Source organism: Silurus meridionalis, chromosome 18, assembly GCF_014805685.1.
Source record: "Silurus meridionalis isolate SWU-2019-XX chromosome 18, ASM1480568v1, whole genome shotgun sequence".
Classification (NCBI taxonomy): domain Eukaryota; kingdom Metazoa; phylum Chordata; class Actinopteri; order Siluriformes; family Siluridae; genus Silurus; species Silurus meridionalis.
This window is the reverse complement of record NC_060901.1, coordinates 19,738,769-19,758,095: the sequence shown is the minus strand read 5'-3', so window position 1 is coordinate 19,758,095 and position 19,327 is coordinate 19,738,769. Positions and strand designations below refer to the sequence as shown.

Below are 19,327 nucleotides of genomic sequence, written 5' to 3'. Positions count from 1 at the left end.
ATAGTATTAGTGTAGTATCAGTATAGTATTAATGTAGTATTAGTGTAGTATAAGTATAGAATTAGTGCAGTATTAGTGCAGTATCAGTACAGTATTAGTATAGTATTAGTGTAGTATTAGTATGGTATTTGTGTAGTATTAGTGTAGTATAAGTATAGAATTAGTGCAGTATCAGTACAGAATTAGTATAGAATTAGTGTAGTATTAGTATAGAATTAGTGCAGTATTAGTGCAGTATCAGTACAGAATTAGTATAGAATTAGTGTAGTATTAATATAGTATTAGTGTAGTATTAGTGTAGTATTAGTATAGAATTAGTGCAGTATCAGTACAGAATTAGTATAGAATTAGTGTAGTATTAGTATAGAATTAGTGCAGTATTAGTGCAGTATCAGTACAGAATTAGTATAGAATTAGTGTAGTATTAGTATAGAATTAGTACAGTATTAATATAGTATCAGTACAGTATTAGTATAGTATTAATATAGTATTAGTGTAGTATTAGTGTAGTATTAGTATAGAATTAGTGCAGTATTAGTGCAGTATCAGTACAGAATTAGTATACAATTAGTGTAGTATTAGTATAGAATTAGTACAGTATTAATATAGTATCAGTACAGTATTAGTATAGTATTAGTGTAGTATTAGTATAGTATTAGTATAGTATTAATGTAGTATTGGTACACTACTGGTATAGTATTAGTATAGTATTAGTATGGTATTAGCATAGTATTATTGTAGTATTGGTACACTACTGGTATAGTATTAGTACAGTATTGGTATAGTATTACTATAGTGATAGTACAGTATTGGTATAGTATTAGTATAGTATTAGTACAGTATTGGTATAGTATTAGTATAGTATTAGTGTAGTATTAGTACACTATTGGTATAGTATTAGTACAGTATTGGTATAGTATTAGTATAGTATTAGTGTAATATTAGTACACTACTGGTACAGTATTGGTATAGTATTAGTATAGTATTAGTATAGTATTAGTGTAGTATTAGTACACTACTGGTATAGTATTAGTGTAGTATTAGTATAGTATTAGTTCACTACTGGTATAGTATTAGTATAGTATTAGTATACTATTAGTACACTACTGGTATAGTATTAGTATAGTATTAGTATACTATTAGTACACTACTGGTATAGTATTAGTATAGTATTAGTACAGTATTGGTATAGTATTAGTATAGTATTAGTAAAGTATTAGTACAGTATTAGTATAGTATTAGTATAGTATTAGTGCACTATTGGTATAGTATTAGTACAGTATTGGTACAGTATTAGTATAGTATTAGTACAGTGCGAGAGCATTACTGTGAGAACATTACTGGGAGATCATTACTGGGAGAGCATTACTGGGAGATCATTACTGGGAGAGCATTACTGGGCGATCATTACTGTGAGAGCATTACTGGGAGAGCATTCCTGGGAGAGCATTACTGAGAGAGCATTACTGAGAGAGCATTACTGGGAGAGCATTACTGGGAGAGCATTACTGGGAGAGCATTACCCCAGACACTGCTCTCACAGTCTATGAACTAATGTATGTATAAGAGGGCAGAATATGCTTCTTCTGACTTCTGATTTTTTATAAAAATAAAAAGGTTGCTTTGGAGTGTCTTGGAGGAAGCCATGTGTGATGGGGGATGCAGCGGGTGGGCAGAAACTGGTAATATCTAATGGCAATAAATGTTCTGCTTATTGTTCAGGGCTTTATCTTTATTTATCTATTCACATATAAAACTAATATTATGCAAATATTATGCAATTTCTTTGTATTTGCTTTTCAATACACTGAGCAGTTTCAGCATATTTTGTAATATAATAACAGATCGCATACCAGATGCAGCCTTAAGGCAAAAAAATACAAATCAGGACCTCACACTATTTAAATAAACTCAATTGGATTTAAAGACTAAACAAATAATGAAACTTTATAATTGAATTTCATAGAAATATTCACAATGGAAGTTCCTAATCACATTTTATAGGAAAAAAGAATCATAATAAAAGCTCAGTGCTCTAAAATCTGTATAGTGTAAAACTGTATACTGCCTCAGTGTATTTCTAGTGTTAATGAAATTCTGGTGTTTATCTTCTGCAGGATTTTTATCCCACAATAATACTGATGCTACTTTTTCTGCACTAAATAATAATAAACAATATGTAAAATATTATACTTTGTCTAGTAAATCTTCCTGTTTTTCTGTTCCATTTTATTCATTATGCCTTTTATTTATTATGCAAATAAACCATAAAACCCCTTTATTGTAAGTCTGGTAACTGCAGCTGTGTAGAAACGTTACACAATAGTGCGCTTCGAGTTACACGAGGCAGTCGTGTGTACATCCTCATATTCCTCACCTGTGGGTTTAGAAATACAACAGCAGCAAGAATGTTTGTCCTTGATTATAATGTGTGCTTGTGCTTGTGTATCAGTGGAGATCTACAGAGATACGGTGATGTTCATACAGGGTGAGAGCAGAGCGTGAGCAGAGCGTGAGCAGAGCGTGAGCAGAGATGTAGTGAGTCAGTAAGGTTAATGTACAAACGCTGACAGATGGAGATTAATGGAGACATACTAAAGGCACACTGTCCTTGGGGAATGTATGAGATGATTGTTAAAATGCAAGCCCTCTACAGGAAATAAAACAATTCAGCTAAACAGCCTGTAAGATGATTCACACACATCAAATCCTGAGTTTCTCTACAGCATGATGGGGTTTTAGGGGTCGTATCTGGATGATGTGAAGTCTTTGGTATAGTGAATGAAACAGAAATGTAGCATGATGTTTTTCTGCTAAAGAAGGTAATGAATGCTAATGAGCTCACTATGCACTGGCACTGCTGGCACTTCTCCACCCAAGTGTCCCCGCTGTTGTAAGTCAGAAGGCCGCTGTAGAGGAGACACTGAGAGCTGAGACGTGGGTCACACTCTGGACAGCAGGAGACGTCCACCGTGGGGTTCTCGCAATCACACACCATCCGTCTACACATCACCAAACCTGACTGTGGAGAGAAAATACATAAAACGACTGTTATATTACAAATCATACACTGATTAAAATCTCTATCACTGATATGAAGTTTCATCTTATTGTGTTTTTATGGCTGAGTTACAGAGAGTTCATTATACAGTAACTTCTACATTATTAGTTAACAATACGCAATACTGAAGCGGTACGAGACTCGGTACTAGATCTCAGTACAAGCAGCTGATTTATTCTGCTCATGCTTGCAGAGCCATGGAGCATATCCCAGGAACACTGACCAGGATGCTGGACTTCATCTTAGAAGTTCATCACAGGGCATATTGCATAAATTTTATATCTACTGACTGGCATGTTTTAGGTGCCAGGACTAAACCGGAGAACCTGGAGGAGAACCCAGGGTTCTTCGACTTTAAAATCTAAGCACGATTCGCTCTGAAGCAGCCGATCCATCTAGCCAACATCAGACCTGCAATCTACAGTCTATTCCCATAAATAACCTCCTGCTATCTTCATCACTGACAGATCTCCAGCTGAAAAGATACGAGTGAGATCGCTCCGTCATGTTTACGCTGTGTATTACACTGTGTGTCTGGTGGCTGTGTTCACCTGGCAGGAGCAGACAGAGCACCTGTCCTCATCCAGCACCCAAATCTGTCTGTTGTGCTTCACCTTTCCATCATGAAAACAGTCTCCTGTGCAGTTTTTCCCATGAGGACATCTGCAGTCATAACCCCCGTCCATGTTAAAGCACACTGTGTCATTTGCACAGCTGTGTCTCCCTGTCTCACATTCATCAACATCTGCAACACACAGGGGCTGCACTTAGGACACATCTGGGGCTGATACACTGGAGACATACAAGAGTCTAAATCTTTTTAAATATTAATAATTACATTTGATATGATATCTGTATAGTTGATCATATTCAGGGTTTTAGACAAGAGAAATAAACAAACTGTAAATAATTTATACAAATGTTCATACTGAGACACGGTTAAAGAGCGTATTTGCATTTTTTTTCTAGAATTTCTGAACGCTGACTTGTTTTGCAGTCCATGTTAAAAAGTAAATCCTTCCCACACCAAAACATCACCATCACCATGCTTCAGTGTTCAAGCAGCTCTGGGGTTCTCCTAATTATAATCACAGCATTTTCTGCTAAATAAACATTATAAGAGCAGGGAAGCTTTTTCACATGTCTAAAACAGGACCTCAGATTTCAGACCTCGTCTTTATTCTGACCTGTGGATCTCTGCAGCTCTCCGTTTAGGAACTCACACGTAGCGCAGACGCGGTAGTAATTAAAGTCAGGGTTATCTATTATATGTTTCAGCTCTGAACAGATCCAGAAAATTGTTCGGGGCATCCTACCTTCACAAGACTCGCCGTTCGCTAAAAACATCCCGTTGTCATGGTAACCATCACGGCATTCGCAGTGATACCAGCCTGGAAGGTTTACACACGTGGCTCGACTGTCACACTCCACAAAACCGTTCAAACACTCGTCAATGTCTGTTAGATGAACAAAAGTCAAACAGCATTTATATCAACATCATTTCTGTCCTTTAGACATGAATTCATGGTCTGTTTATGCATTATATTTAAGTTGACTGTACGAATGTATATAAGAATCTAAAATCAATTTTATTTAAGAAATACAGATTAAAATAGCTGATATTCTTCATCTGCAGAATCTCTGTGTATCACGTTTGCCAATGGCACAATTTAAAATTCAGGGCGTCGGTTTTTTTCTTTGCCTCACAAATGGAAAATTGAAGCAAAAAAAGAAATCAAGGCCGTTTACAGCGAGTTCTGTGCAGCCTCCTATTAAACACATGCATTCAAATAGTCTTTTCTCTCTCTGGCCCTGAAGCCTGTCATCATAAAGGACTAGAATTAATGGCCTTGATGGAATCAGCAATACAGTGAATACTGGACAGACCTGAGGTTCACTACAACACTGGGCTTTATACTGCTTTAGATTTTATATGTGTGTGTGTGTGTGTGTGTGTGTGTGTGTGTGTGTGTGTGTGTGTGTGTGTGTGTGTGTGTGTGTGTGTGTGTGTGTGTGTGAGTGTGTGTGTGTGTGTGTGTGTGTGTGTGTGTGTGTGTGTGTGTGTGTGTGTGTGTGTGTGTGTGAGTGTGTGTGTGTGTGTGTGTGTGTGTGTGTGTTTGAGGGATTATAGCAAGGAGTTCTGCTTGGGGTTATGTATATAATATATAATATATAACGTAATTACTAGCGAGAAATCTGATCTCCGCACACGTGCCACGTCCCTGACAAACAAAACACGAAGCTCTTTTTTTATACATAGAAAAATTCTGATTCTTTCATTTGTCTGATTTCTTATTAAATATTGAGTTTATTTACTAGTAAATCCACAGAAATCAGTTCCAGCTTCATGGATCCACAAAAAAATCAGCTTTCAGTATTGGGTTTAAAAATTTGTGCTACTTTAATTGAAAAACTAAAACAGAGCTGTGTTTCCCCACATGCCCTCCGTGACACCACTGCTCCTTCTCCACACTCGATTACATAATATAAGCCTTAATTATTTCTGCTTATGAGTTTTTTATTTATACCCACAGAGCATTAAGATGTTCCTCTCTAAATTAGCTGGGATACGTGACTTGTCACATCATGACCATTAGGGTGTAGTACAGTGAACCTTTAAAGCTTCTTCTCATTAGGCCTGGAGTGTAATAGCTACAAAAAGCACTATCACCTGGGACATGTTTAAAATCCATCCATCAATATTGGTTTATTACATCGTGTTTACTTCATTAACTCCATTCATTAGTAGATGGTCTACACTGATCTTTATTTATTTACAAAGGATTGTTTACCGCTGTTTACCCTGCCCTTCTCCTACACCTTCTCCATGTTCATGTTCCTACTCCTGTTGGTGCTTCTGCTCTGCTTCCTGTTCTTATTCCTGCTTCTGTTCCTCTTCCTGTTCTTATTCCTGTTCTAATTCCTGTTCTTGTTCTTGTTTCTGTTCTTGTTTCCCCAAACGTTATGTTCCATGATTATTATTATTCCTCTTTCCTTCCTTGGATGTGATTAGTGTGTACACCAGGGGTGGCCAACCAGTCAGAGACCAACATTTTTTACTGTGTTACCGCAGAGAGCCACATCATACACATGGGCACACACAAACATCACCCATCCCTTCCTCTTACACACACTGTCAGTTCAACCAAGTCCACAATCAAAAATATAATAATTTACAATAACGTTTTTCTTTTACTCTGCATGTTGCTTAGTGGAACTTCTGGCATTCCAGGTCAGAGTGCAACTGTGATTCAATAGCCGTGTTAATGTCCGATATTCTGTGTTCAACAGTGTGGCGGGAAAGTTGGACGTCTGATACAATGCGTTTTAGTTTGTCCTTTTCAGAAGACAAGATTTCAACAGCATCACTGAGGCATTATTTAACAAACTCCCCTTCATTGTATGGCTTTTTAGCCCGTGCAATGTTCCAAACCAAATGTAATTTTCCAAGCCAAATTTAAAGCTACATTTTTGGGAAAACTGTATCTGCTTTTCTGCCTGACTTTTTAAAGTGACCAACTTGTGCTTGTGAAGTTCAGTCCCTTTTGGAAATTCCTGGTTGATGTTAGCATGGAGTGAGCTGAAGTGGCGCTGAAGATTTGAAGATTTGAAATGCACTAATGACGCCTGACATGAGGCAGAATGACTTGTCATTACGTTGAACAAAAAAATATAAACTCTCCTACTCTGTTAAAAATGTCCTGTATTCATCTTATATTTTCGTTTTGCTGTGCATTTTCCCTGCCATTTTGAGAGCAAACTTGACACAAACTGTTTACAAACAATTTGCATATGGAAGTTTGTGTTTGTGTTTTTTTTTAATGTGCGTGTTCGCACATTAAAAAAAAACACAAACACAAACTTCAATATGAACGTAAGAGCTGCATGAAACCAGGCAAAGAGCCGCATGCAGTTCAAGAGCGGGTTGGCCACCCCCTGGTGTGCTGTGCTGAGGCTGGCTGGTGTTAGTCCTGAGTACCTTTAGTGTGCATGTGGTTTATGAATGTCACATGAAGTCAAAACTTGTGGGCTTATGACACCAGCAAGTGACTCTTTATATCAGACATCATTACAGATATGTGAAATACACAATGCTCTTTAGCCAGTATTACAGCGTAATCTATACCTTCATCATATTTATAGCATAATCATAACATAATTATACACACTTATAGGACAATGTTTCAGATACAGCAGTGTTCCGAGAACTTGAGATAAAAACAAACATCAGGAATCCATTGTGTAATTACATAAACCAGGAAGAAGCTACAACATACGGTACAGTACACGCTAACATTATACAGCACACGTGACGTGTAATAATCTTCAATTCCGACCAATCGGAAGAATACACCAATCAGCTCTTAGATTAAAACCTCTCTAACTCTGATGATCTCATTACACTGGGGTGTGATCTATTAGTCAGCAGGTGATAAGTCAGTTCTAGATGTGTTGGACGCTTCTGTAAAGATCTAATTGACTTTCACAAAGTCCAGACTGTGATGTCTAGACGACTCAAAAAACGGTTACCCCAGTATGCAGGGGTTAGTACCTACAAAAAAGTGCTCCAAGAAAGAAGAAGAAGTGAACCAGTGACAGAGTCATGGACCTCTTTCAGGAGATTAAAGATCTCCAACCATCAAATTAACCACCTTACAACTTAATGTCTTGGTGCTGGATAGCAAACACACACATACGGAGGTCCGGTATAGTCCAGGCCAAGACCAAGTTCTTGACTTGCAGTTTTGAAGGCATGAGGAGGAGCTACACATTACTGTAGGTGCTGTTTAATTTAAACACACTTAAACAAAATTACTATACGCTTATATTTACACACTGCTTCTACGCAGGCAGCTGGAATTTCAGGCTCTTGTAGGCGTGTAAGTCAAATGAAATTGATTCTGTTGCTACACTCCTTTCCTAGCAGCCCTGTGGTGAAAGAAAAACACCAAACATATCAGTGAGTCCGTCTGCTCACACAGGAACATGGGATGCTTTCAAAACATGGCCTACACACTCTAAGATATGAAATCATACAGTACATACTGCTTTTTCTCTTAAAAAAAAAAAAACACATTCCACCGCTTTGCATACAGTTTACTGATTTCAGACCTCCATCCCTCCACCTCTCCTCATTCCCATCCTGAATGTGTGTAAAACAGCAGAGGAAAAACGATGATGTCCTCTGATCTGTTTTATAATCAGCAGCTCTATTTTTTTACTCGGCCAAAGAAATTCCCTCGTTTTGCTTTCTGTTGGCTGGCGAGCGTGAGGTGGAGGAACTCACAGGTCAGAACATGCACTTAAATCGATGAAAAGTAAAACCCTGCTTCCAGAAGGAATCCCATGTCTTTCACGTCTCCTGTTCTTTTTCCATGAGTGAATAGGCTTTTCCTTTTATTCGGATTTATCCAGTCACTACTTGTGGGTCAAAACCTGTAGATGCTTCAGCTGAACCACGAGCACTCACCATTAATAGTAATATTCGAGTTATAATATATATCGAGTTATAAGTTTCGAATAGACTACAAACTATTACTTCTCACTTATAAAGCACTAAATGGTTTGGCTCCCATGTATCTATCCAGTCTTTTAACACGCTACAATCCGCCACGCTCCCTGAGATCTCAAAATTCTGGGCTTCTAGTAGTTCCTAGAATAGCAAAGTCCACTAAAGGTGGTAGAGCATTTTCACATTTAGCTCCTAAACTCTGGAATAGTCTTCCTGACGGTGTTCGGGGCTCAGACACACTCACCCAATTTAAGTGTAGATTAAAAACGTATCTTTTTAGCAAAGCCTACACATAACACACATCACATCATAACCTTGTGCTCCAGAACATCTGATCACATGCACATTATCAACTTGTGCTGTTAATATCATGAACAGCAGCTACGCTAATTCCTCTCCACTGCTTCTCTTTCTCCCCATCCCGAGACACCCTGAGGTTTGGCCAGCTCCAGTCACCTCCCACCTCGTGATGATTACGGACCTTGAAGAAGTAGATGCCGAACTCACAAACATCCTGAACCATCTAGAGACGTACCAGTGCCATTTGGATCCCGCTACATGTGTGGAGTTTTGACATTGGACCTCCTGGAGTGTTTAAAGGCTCTGGCATGGAGAAGCTGATGCTGGATCTGTGGTGATCACAAATGCTGAGCTTATAAAACTAGGAGCTACTAACCATATAGACTGTATAAGACTGCAGAAAGAACATTACTTATAATCTTATACTCCAGTAATCATGTTAGTTCTCACTCTCCAGTGTTCTGTATTGTTGAAAGATTTATGATCAAACTCTTGATGTCACCCAGATGAGGATGGGTTCCCCTTTTGAGTCTGGTTCCTCTCAAGGTTTCTTCCTCATAACATCTAAGGGAGTTTTTCCTTGCCACAGTCGCCACGGCTTGCTCATCAGGGACAAATTCACACCATTCACCATCACTGTTGATTTGTGTAAAGCTGCTTTGAGACAATGTCTGTTGTGAAAAGCGCTATACAAATAAACTTGACTTGACTTGACTTGATATATTTTATTTATTTTTCCTGTTCACCCTGGCTGTAAGTTCTCTCTGCACTGCTCCACTTATGATTCTCCTCAAACACTGGGTTATTGGAGTGTCTGGTACACTTCGTTTCATCTTCACATCCGTTTATTACTATATAAATAATCATTTATATGGCACCCTACACACACACACACACACACACACACACACGCACACGCACACGCACACGCACACGCACACTTGGAGGCCAGAGGACACCAGAGAACCCAGAGGAAACCCACACACACCAATGCAGACAACAATGTGACTGGTAACCTGAGCTCAGGACTGAACCCCTGCGGCCTTTTTCTAATAAATATCACTGCACTGCATGTGTTTCACCTCCGTACTGTACCTGCTGCTCCTCTACTGATCTCAAGCACTTCCTTTTTAGCCACATGTAGGTTTTATTGTCACTTATATGTCACTTAGAATAACTGCGCAGCTCAAATGGCCATGAAAAGCAGGGAAACGGGGGGATGAAAGACAGTGTCTGAAAATATTTTTCATTTTAAAGCCTATTCCTTCGATAAAACTTTCAACCAAGACATCGTTGTAATATTTTCTGATTACATGCTTCCATAGCGGGGTTTTTTTTTCTCATTCAGGAAAGGAATGCGCTTTCAATTTTCCGTATGAAAGACTGACGATGGCTGTGGATGACGTCTGCACATCTTTCTTTAAATCGCCTCATTGAAAGAGTTTTAATGGTTTGAAGGTTGAGCACAAAACATGGAGTGGTATTTTTATGGTGTAGGATATGAGCGTTCGTCTCACAGCTACGACTTCAGATGTGTTTTTAAAGTTACACTGACTACCTCAAAAAAACAAAAATACTAAAGACAAGATGTATTTACCCACCAAAATTATGCAAAAGTCAAATAACTGGCAGTGCATGTGAGTCTATGAGCTTTGAACAAGTCATCTGTCCAAAAATACAGCATATTAATATAAAACTTCTCATAACCGTCCATAACGAATGGTTTTTCCTTCATTTCTTTTTTTTTTTTGTGTTCATTTGCAAACTAGACTAAAACTAAGACTAATAATATTCATGATCACATCCTGGGTCATGATCCAGCCTTAAACTGTGGCATGAAATTGTTGCCAGATTGAACATCTCTAGGAGAAACACATATTGTGTAATTTGTAGGTGTATGTGTATAGTGTTAGTCATATAGAGCTGTAATGTACTTTTTTATATATTACATAACAACTGTAGCAGCTATTGGTCCCTAAAATAAATGCACTATTTATAAAAGAAAATGGAGTTCATGCCTAAAGTTCACTGGAAATCAGCTCTCAGTTTACAGGCGTTGTTTCATAAAAAGATATGACAGAGTTTTCTCATAGTTATGGATATCACTAGTGGTTGTTCTTCTGTACGTCTCCTGAGGGGCCTTTAAAGGAGCGTCTTAATTATACAGAGATTCCTAATTACATATAGTGGGATTAGATGGTGTCTGGTTTATTATACTGCATTATGAGCAAATGGACCTTAAATGCTGCGTCATTCATTAAATAAGTGCCGAGTCGGAGAAGGTCTCCTGCAGGAGCTCCGGGGGGAGTGACATGGAGAGATCTGTAATTTACTGTAAATACAAGATTAAATGAGTGTAGAGCTTCATGGTCACATCCAAATACAACACCACAAGCACAGAGCTCTGTAGAAGGCTACTCAAGATCTTACACTCCAACCCATGGAAAGCAGATCTTCATGGATCTGGCTTTGTGCACAGGCTCATTGTCGTACTGGAACAGGTTTTTGGGTTTCCTTAATCACAAGTGAGTGAAAAAGTCGGGGGTCATTAATTATAATATTTATGGTTTTTATTTTTATCAAAATCGTCCCAGTTAAAATGTGTAGATTTGAGTGTGCAGATCTGTGATACATGATGAGATTTAATATCAACATTATTCCTCTTATGAAGCTCCCTGAGTCGGAGAAATCTCTAAAAGTGGAGTTTAGTGCAGCAGGATTTTCAGGTTGGCCTGCTGTCATCAGATCTGCTATCTGTCCTTCTTCCACAGAGCTGTACACTGACACTGCTCATACAGTCTTATCTACCACACATCACCTGATTCACATGTGCTTCTGATCACATCCACAACATCTAACATCTGCTGCAGAAAGCTAGAATTCAATTCAGGTTTAGATCACATCTGTTCCTACACCAGCCCGTTTCATCTCTCTACGTGTATCTCATGTGTTGGTGAACTAAATGTTAACTGCGTTGAAGCAGAGTCTCCTACCCCTGGCTGTGAATGGTTCCTCTACCCCGGGGGTTAAAGCAGGCTTTGGAGCGATGCTAACTCAGGATTAAGTGCAGCTAAAAAAAGCTCTACTGACTGTCCAAATGATCAATCAGTGTTCAGTCTAACACAAGACCAGATAACCTTCTCCCTCCACTTGAACAAGGAGACCCAAACCTGTTCCCAAACCTGTATGAACACTGACTGCACCCCAGACCTCCTCACCTTCTCACCTACATCAGTCCAAAATCTGGTGGAACATCTTCCCAGAAGAGTGAAGATTATTATAATAGCAAATGGGCACTAGATGTGGAATGAGATGTTTAAAAACCTCAGCTATCCACACACTTTTGTTCCATTTTTTTGGGTCAAAACACATTTCACTGTTTTCCAGAATTCAACTTCTGAAAATAAATTTCCAGGCCACCAGACATTTTTTCAACAGAAACATCCAGTAGAAAGAGAGCAGAAACAAACGCACTTGCAAAATGAGTGACGCACACACACACACACAAATCCTGGCATTAGCTTTTCATTCTCTCTGTCGATGTGTTTGTTTTCTCTCTCGTGCTTCTGTCACTCACACATGAGTGTGTAGGTTTTGTCTCTGAATGCTGTTGAACTCTGCTGTGACGCTTTTACGTAATAAACACCAGTATAAATAATGATTGTAATATGAATCTGATCAGATTTACTCAGTGTGAGTTTCATTACAGGAGGAATGAAGACACAAAGAACTTCTGGTGTGTATACACCAATCAGGCATAGCATTATAACATTATAAGTGGTTAAAGTGAAGATCACTGATGATCATCATGGCACCTGTTATTGAGTGGATTTATTTATTAGGCAGCAGGTGAAAATTTTTTTCCTCAAAGTTGATGTTAGAAGCAGAAAAATGGGCAGATAAACCTAATCCTAACCCCTAAACATAATCTTAACCTTAACCCTAACCTTAACCTTAACCCCCATTATAACCCTATCAAAGACTCTGACTCTAACCCTAATCTTAACCCTAACCCTAATCCTAATCTTAACCCCTAAACCTGCCCTTCATTTCCACTCACGTGCACACAGTCAGTGTTCCTGAAGACAGTAATACAGTAGAACACCACAGCCACAGTCACTGCTCTACATTTACACCTTTAATTAGAAAAACCCCAAACTGAAAACCTGCACTCATTAAAGGCAAACGAGGGAACCAGAGCGAGACCTTTGCACGTGAATTCAGGGTGTACGTGTCAAGTCTGTAAATGTTACGTGTAAATCAGAGGCTAAAACTAGTCTCCCAGAAGACTGCACACCGTTCACACCACTTCAAACCTGAGCTGATTTTTGGGTTTATAAATATCATATAATAAATAAAACCCAAATGACTGTTAAAATGGAACCCAGGTGCAGGTGAGAACGCAGTGTTCAGACTCAGGTGGTCTTCATGAGGTGATCTCAGTGTGGTTCCATGCCACTGATGATTTTTACACACACTTTTTTTTTCTTGTTGTTTTTCTGATGAATGATTCCTTCACCCTACATTTCTTCCCTTCATCACACACGACCGCCATCTTGCTCCATTCATAAGCAGAGAACTGAATTCTGGCGCATGCCCCTGGATCGGTTTTAGAGCTTCTGCTACGTTCTGATTAACGTCTCGTCTCGTCACGTGTGTGTGAGTTGAGTTCAGACCAGCAGTAGATTTTTACACTCTCACCTGCTTCACATCTCTTCCCAGTAAAACCTTGTTGGCAGACGCATGTGTCTGGAGCCACACAGGAGCCTCCGTTATGGCACAATCCATCACACTGAGCTGCAGCAACAAAGAGCAACACACACACAAACACACACACACACACACACACACACACACACACACACACACACACACACACACAATCTACAATGTAATAAAATCCATTCACTGCCATCACACAGTTCTTCTCTCTGTCATCAACTTCATGCTACTGTGCATGTGACAGCTGTTTACATGCAAGATCTCAGTGGCTTCTCAGGCATATGAGACCAATTAGAGAAGAAATAATGTGAAGATGTCAGACCACCATGGCACGAGCTGCCAGAACAGATTCGACATCCCTCTAAGAAATGAGCACCATCTTTCCTGTAGATATTCCAACATACAGCGCTCTAGTCTGCGATGGAAAACGTTGGGTTAGCTCACCTCTGCAGATGGTGCCGTTACCCAGGTACCCCGGTTTGCAGGTGCAGCTGTGTCCTCCAACCGTATTAAAGCAAAGTGCGTTCTCATCGCAGTCGTGTAGGCCACTCACACACTCGTTATGCTCTGAAAATACACACAGGAAATGAATACTGTGAAAAAGGCTAGTTTGTGTATGAGCATCACCAGCAGGTAGCGCTGGTCTGAACAAATCCTCAGTCTGAACCTGCAAGAAGAAAATGCAGTGTTTTTCAGCTCATTTGGGAGAACGGGCCTCAAGGCTGTCTGTAGATATGAAGCAGTGGTAAAGGAATAGAAAGACTTTGTGTTCTGGAGCAGAGAGTGTGAGAACTGAGAGCTCAGACAGAGAAATCATTCTCTTATATTACACAGACATCATGTGACCAAAAGTATTGGGACACCCAAACTATTCCAGCCATAATGTGGCTTCATCCCCGAAACGACACACACAATTGTTTCATCTTGAGATGCTGATGTAGAGCTCACAACATCTGCTATAGAGCTCACAACATCTGCTATAGAGCTCACAACATCTTCTGCTTTAGAACTCAAAACATCTTCTGCTATAGAACTCACAACATCTTCTGCTATAGAGCTCACAACATCTGCTATAGAGCTCACAACATCTGCTATAGAGCTCACAACATCTTCTGCTATAGAACTCAAAACATCTTCTGCTATAGAACTCACAACATCTTCTGCTATAGAGCTCACAACATCTTCTGCTATAGAACTCACAACATCTGCTATAGAACTCATAGCATCTTCTATAGACCTTTAGACATCTGCTATAGAACTCAAAACATCTTCTGCTATAGAACTCAAAACATCTGCTATAGAACTCATAGCATCTTCTATAGACCTTTAGACATCTGCTATAGAACTCAAAACATCTTCTGCTATACAACTCAAAACATCTGCTATAGAACTCACAACATCTTCTGCTATAGAACTCACAACATCTTCTGCTATAGAACTCACAACATCTTCTGCTATAGAACTCACAACATCTTCTGCTATAGAAGTCAAAACATCTTCTGCTATAGAACTCAAAACATATTCTGCTATAGAACTCACAACATCTGCTATAGAACTCACAGCATCTTCTATAGACCTTTAGACATCTGCTATAGAACTCAAAACATCTTCTGCTATAGAACTCAAAACATCTTCTGCTATAGAATTCAAAACATCTTCTGCTATAGAACTCACAACATCTTCTGCTATAGAACTCACATCATCTTCTGCTATAGAACTCACAACATCTTCTGCTATAGAACTCAACATAGAGCTCACAACATCTGGAACATCTTCCCAGAAGACTGGAGGTTATAATACTACATGTAGAATGGGATGTTCAAAAAGCACACACCAAATCTGATGGTCATCTGTCCACAAACTTTTGGCCATGTAGTGCCCAAAAACCCTGTCAATCTGCACCTTAAAATAACACTAAGCTGCAGATCCTCCAGAAACCACGAGGTCACCTAGATGTTCCGAGGTAACCTTTAAAACTTCACCCGGAATTCTTATTCTTTTTGAAGTATTTTATCAGCAGCCTTCATACAGCCTTCATTACTTCAGATCAAATTCTTTTGAACACACACACACACACACACACACACACACACACACACACACACACACACACACACACACACACACACACACACACACACACACACTGACATGAAAGCAATGAAACTGGAACCATGTTCAAGATAGTAATTAAAAGGTCTCAGTGTAGTTGTTAGAAGGTTGTGATTAGCAACAGCAGTTTATCAGCACAACACACACACACACACACACACACACACACACACACACACACACACTGACATGAAAGCAATGAAACTGGAACCATGTTCAAGATAGTAATTAAAGGTCTCAGTGTAGTTGTTAGAAGGTTGTGATTAGCAACAGCAGTTTATCAACACACACACACACACACACACACACACACACACACACACACACACACACACGGACATGTTTAATAATTTACAAAAGAAAGTATAATTATAATTAACTTCCCTATTTTATTTCCAATCAATATTTAAATTCCAAAACAGAAATAAAAGTGAAAAATATTGAAATAAAAAAAATAAATGTACCTAAAATAAATACAAGTTTTAAAAATACTCTAATCAACATAAACATGGACAAATATTGATGCTTTATGCAAATGTATGTTAATTATTAGTGAAACTAAACTCAACATAGAGCATGAAGTCTAAACATGTTTTAAAGGTCATAGATGTTTTTCATGTCTGTTAGACACAATAATAAATCACTTCTCTCGTTACAGCGAGCAGTTTATTTACATCAACACGTTTCTGGAGTACAGCGCAGCACGTCAAGCTACTCTTGTAAATGTTTTATTGGAAGTAATTACGAGGTTTTAAATTGCGTAAATCGACACAAATGGAGGTTTTTAATCGTCGGATTTGTGCATCACGCCGGATTTTGCCGCTGATTTGAGACTCGGCGCATCAGTAAAAATATCTGAGTAAAGAAAGATGTCGTGAATAAATGTGTGTTGCGTTGACATTTTAATTTCCCATCTTTTTTATTTATTTATATTTTGAATAAAAATGGTCACACAGAATTTCGTGCTGCATTAATCGCACGTGAATAAAATGAGTGCTGATAAAATGAATTAGCGTTAGCTTTTGACCTGTGTGTTACCTCATATTTAAACCCCTGTGAAACAGGAAGTCACGATGGAACAACTCCCTGTTCCTAATCACACACGTGTACAAAAGACACGTGAGAATGTCGGCTAGGGTGCCGAAGAGGCTAGAAAGGGCTCTGGTCCTGAATGAGTAAACGAGAAAATAATTTCCTGCGTTTCTCCACACTGTGAAGGATAAAAACCTGAGTTACACACCACCATCAAGGGTTCAGGAGCAGGAGTGTGTGCAGCATTAATACATCTTTCATTCCACAATCGAGTTCATTTAGAACATCAAGTCCATAATATTAAAACCAGAGAGAAAGCACAAGTGTAACGCTTAGCGAGACGACTCTGAGTCTGAGAGGAGATAACGAGGAAACACAACACACATCTCAGTGTAATTAAGTCCAACCGCAGAGAAGAACGCTTACTCTACACTTTATTAACACACGGTCTTTACAAATTCATACTCATGTGCACACACACACACACACACACACACACGCACACACACGCACACACATGCACTCACACGCACACACATACGCACACACACACACACACACTCTCTACACCTGTATGTAATCAAGCTCACACTCACCAGTGCAGGAGTAATCATCAATCCGGATGTAGCCGTTGTTACACACACACATGAAGGATCCTGGTGTGTTCACACACACGGTGTTCTCCCTGCAGTAGTGTTTTCCCTCTGCACACTCATCGATATCTGCAACACAACACACAACAATCAGACCTCAGAAATGTATCAGATGAGGGTGAAAAACCTGTTCACCGATGGAGACTCGAGTGTAAAACTGTTCCTGGTGATTGCAGTCCTACACCATTATAACAAACTGTTTATATTAATTACAGTCCAAATCCATCTTCATGGTTCCTGAGTTTAACCTCCGAAGAGCCTCACTGCTCCTCAGACTGTGTATGTGGAGAACATCCTCAGGAGCAGTGAGTGGCCTGTTCACATCAAGTATAATGTAATAAGTTCTGAAATTTGGGTCTGATGAAACGGCGCTCTCTGACTGGGGTAAACTGCTGAGTAATGAAAACAGGCCACAGTGTGAAGCTTTTAACCTTCACAACAAATCAGTGGTTTTCAAGATTATTTCATTACAGGACCTTCCATCAATCCCTCATGTCACATAAACTAGCCACCTTCCTGGTCACGTCACTGAACACGCACACCTTGACACCTCTCATTAGCATGTGTTTAAGTCTCACACTGGGCTTCACACGTCCTCCATCACGTGTGTTTCCATCAGGTTACAGTCTTCTATCTATAATATCTCCATATTCCTTAATAACCTTCTTTCCATGTCCATAAACCAACAATCTTCTTGTATTGTATGATTTTTGCGATTTGCCTGAATTATGAAACGAGTGTTTTCTTTTCTAGGAGATTTTTATTAAAACCTGCAGATGAACTCATGAGTTTGAAATAGACTTAAGCGATGGAAAGGTCACAGCAAGGGCATTTTTTTCTTTAATTACTTTCCACCTGATTATCAAAAAGAACTGCTGTGCTTTTGCCCTTTCTTTCATCCATCCATTAGTATGTCTATCTGAGATATCTGTTTGTATTCTTTAGCTCCAAAGGGCATGAGTTAAAATCCCAGCCACACAAAGTCGCCCCTCCTGGGCCGCTGAGCAAGGCCCTTAAACCCAAAGCTGCTTAGTGGTGTGATTGTGATAAATGTTAAGTTGTCTTCCAAAATGTAAACTTAGCATGGAATTATTACTGTAACCAATAGATTAGATTCTGCAATGGATCCGAATCAAGGTCAAGGTCACAGCAAGGTGAAATGGCTGCAATAATGTGTTCAGTGTTCTGTACACTGTAGGGGGTTTAATACGAGCCACTAATGAACCACAGACGTCTTTAATCTCACAATAATAACCTACAGCTCCGAGGCACATACTGATGAAGTGTTCAGCTCAGGTGTGTGTATCTACACACACACACACACACACACACACACACACACACACTGTAACATTCCCTGCTAATTAAGCTGCTGTACAGTATGTTGGGTTTTCTGTATGAGTGCACATAATACATTTACTCATTCAATCCGATATACACACACACACACACACACACACACACACACACACACACACACACACACATTCTGTATTCCAGCATGTGAAGCATTAATTAGACACACAAGGATGATGGTTGTAATGAAACAGTCATTCAGGTTGGAAGTGAGTTTTCACCACAGCTTCTCCAGGAGTCTGGTTTCTTCTGTCTCATGCAGAGTGAGGAGAAATCAGACTTCTGGAGAAGCTGTGGTGAAAACTCACTTCCAACCTAAATGACTGTTTCATTACATTCAGCTTCACATTTAGCACACAGGCTTCGAATATCTTTTCTCATGGTGCAGTGATGGTGGACCTTTCATAAGTTTCTCCCAGAGTGACCATCATGCTCCTGGTCACATCTATTTACAAAAACCCCACCTTCCAAACCTCTTTCAAGGTGACCAAGGAGCCTTCAATGGAGCAGATATTTTTTTGTAGTTATCACTTGACCTGTTCCTCTAAGTAACTCTGACTCTACAGCAACTTCCTTCAA

The 19,327-nt window shown here is 39.3% G+C and overlaps 1 protein-coding gene across 2 annotated transcripts in view; it reads right to left on the bottom strand.

Moving 5' to 3' along the window:
• The window catches only part of nell2b (neural EGFL like 2b), a 43,689-nt gene that overhangs the window by 5,105 nt on the left and 19,257 nt on the right, over nucleotides 1–19,327 (bottom strand). For both annotated transcript variants that reach the window (XM_046874389.1, XM_046874390.1), the window contains exons 13-18: nucleotides 17,336–17,461; nucleotides 14,040–14,162; nucleotides 13,575–13,670; nucleotides 4,378–4,518; nucleotides 3,613–3,806; nucleotides 2,846–3,022 (exon numbers count right to left, since the gene is read on the bottom strand). In XM_046874389.1, the coding sequence (XP_046730345.1) occupies nucleotides 2,846–3,022; nucleotides 3,613–3,806; nucleotides 4,378–4,518; nucleotides 13,575–13,670; nucleotides 14,040–14,162; nucleotides 17,336–17,461 (857 nt within the window). The remainder of the gene's footprint in view (nucleotides 1–2,845; nucleotides 3,023–3,612; nucleotides 3,807–4,377; nucleotides 4,519–13,574; nucleotides 13,671–14,039; nucleotides 14,163–17,335; nucleotides 17,462–19,327) is intronic.